The sequence below is a fragment of the Volvox carteri genome (assembly GCF_000143455.1).
Source record: "Volvox carteri f. nagariensis unplaced genomic scaffold VOLCAscaffold_78, whole genome shotgun sequence".
In the NCBI taxonomy this organism is placed as follows: domain Eukaryota; kingdom Viridiplantae; phylum Chlorophyta; class Chlorophyceae; order Chlamydomonadales; family Volvocaceae; genus Volvox; species Volvox carteri.
The window spans coordinates 298,601-299,078 of record NW_003307621.1 but is presented as its reverse complement, the minus strand read 5'-3'; the positions used below and the strand labels follow the sequence as shown (position 1 = coordinate 299,078).

Sequence of the window (478 nt, the reverse complement as noted above, 5' to 3'; positions counted from 1 at the left end):
GCCGCGGCAGCGGCGGCCGCGGCAGCGGCGGCGGCAGCAGCAGCAGACCCCAAGACCAGCCCTGAGGTCCCATCCTCTGCTGGCGGCGGCGGCGGCGGCGGCACGGGTCGTCGAGTGGCATCGATCCATGCACTCACGTACGAGGACTCGTCCCTGTCAGTCTTCTCAGCGGCATCACACTCCCGGGGGCAGGTGCAGGGCTTGCTCCCCGTGTGGGAGGGCCGTGACGCAGCCAGTAGAGGCGGCCCCGTAAGCCTCATTGCGACAGCGACAGCGGGAAGTGGACATGGGGGGTTCGGGGGCGCCGCGGCGGGATCTGCAGCGACACAGTTACAGAGACGGGTGTTAGGTCCTGGGCCATCGTCGTCGGCGGCTGACCGAGGCAGAAGAAGCGGCGGCGGCGGCGGCGGTGGCGGTGGCGGTGGCGGCACTGGCGCTGCCGCCGGTAGAAGCTCCGCCGCCACTTCCTCCAATGGCC

The 478-nt window shown here is 71.5% G+C and overlaps 1 protein-coding gene across 1 annotated transcript in view; it reads left to right on the top strand.

Annotated features, from left to right (window-relative positions):
- VOLCADRAFT_98864 (uncharacterized protein) overlaps positions 1 to 478 on the top strand; it is a gene marked incomplete at both ends in the record, with an annotated part of 28,392 nt that overhangs the window by 20,542 nt on the left and 7,372 nt on the right. The window contains one exon of the mRNA XM_002957721.1: positions 193 to 249. Coding sequence (XP_002957767.1) covers positions 193 to 249 — 57 coding nt within the window. The remainder of the gene's footprint in view (positions 1 to 192; positions 250 to 478) is intronic.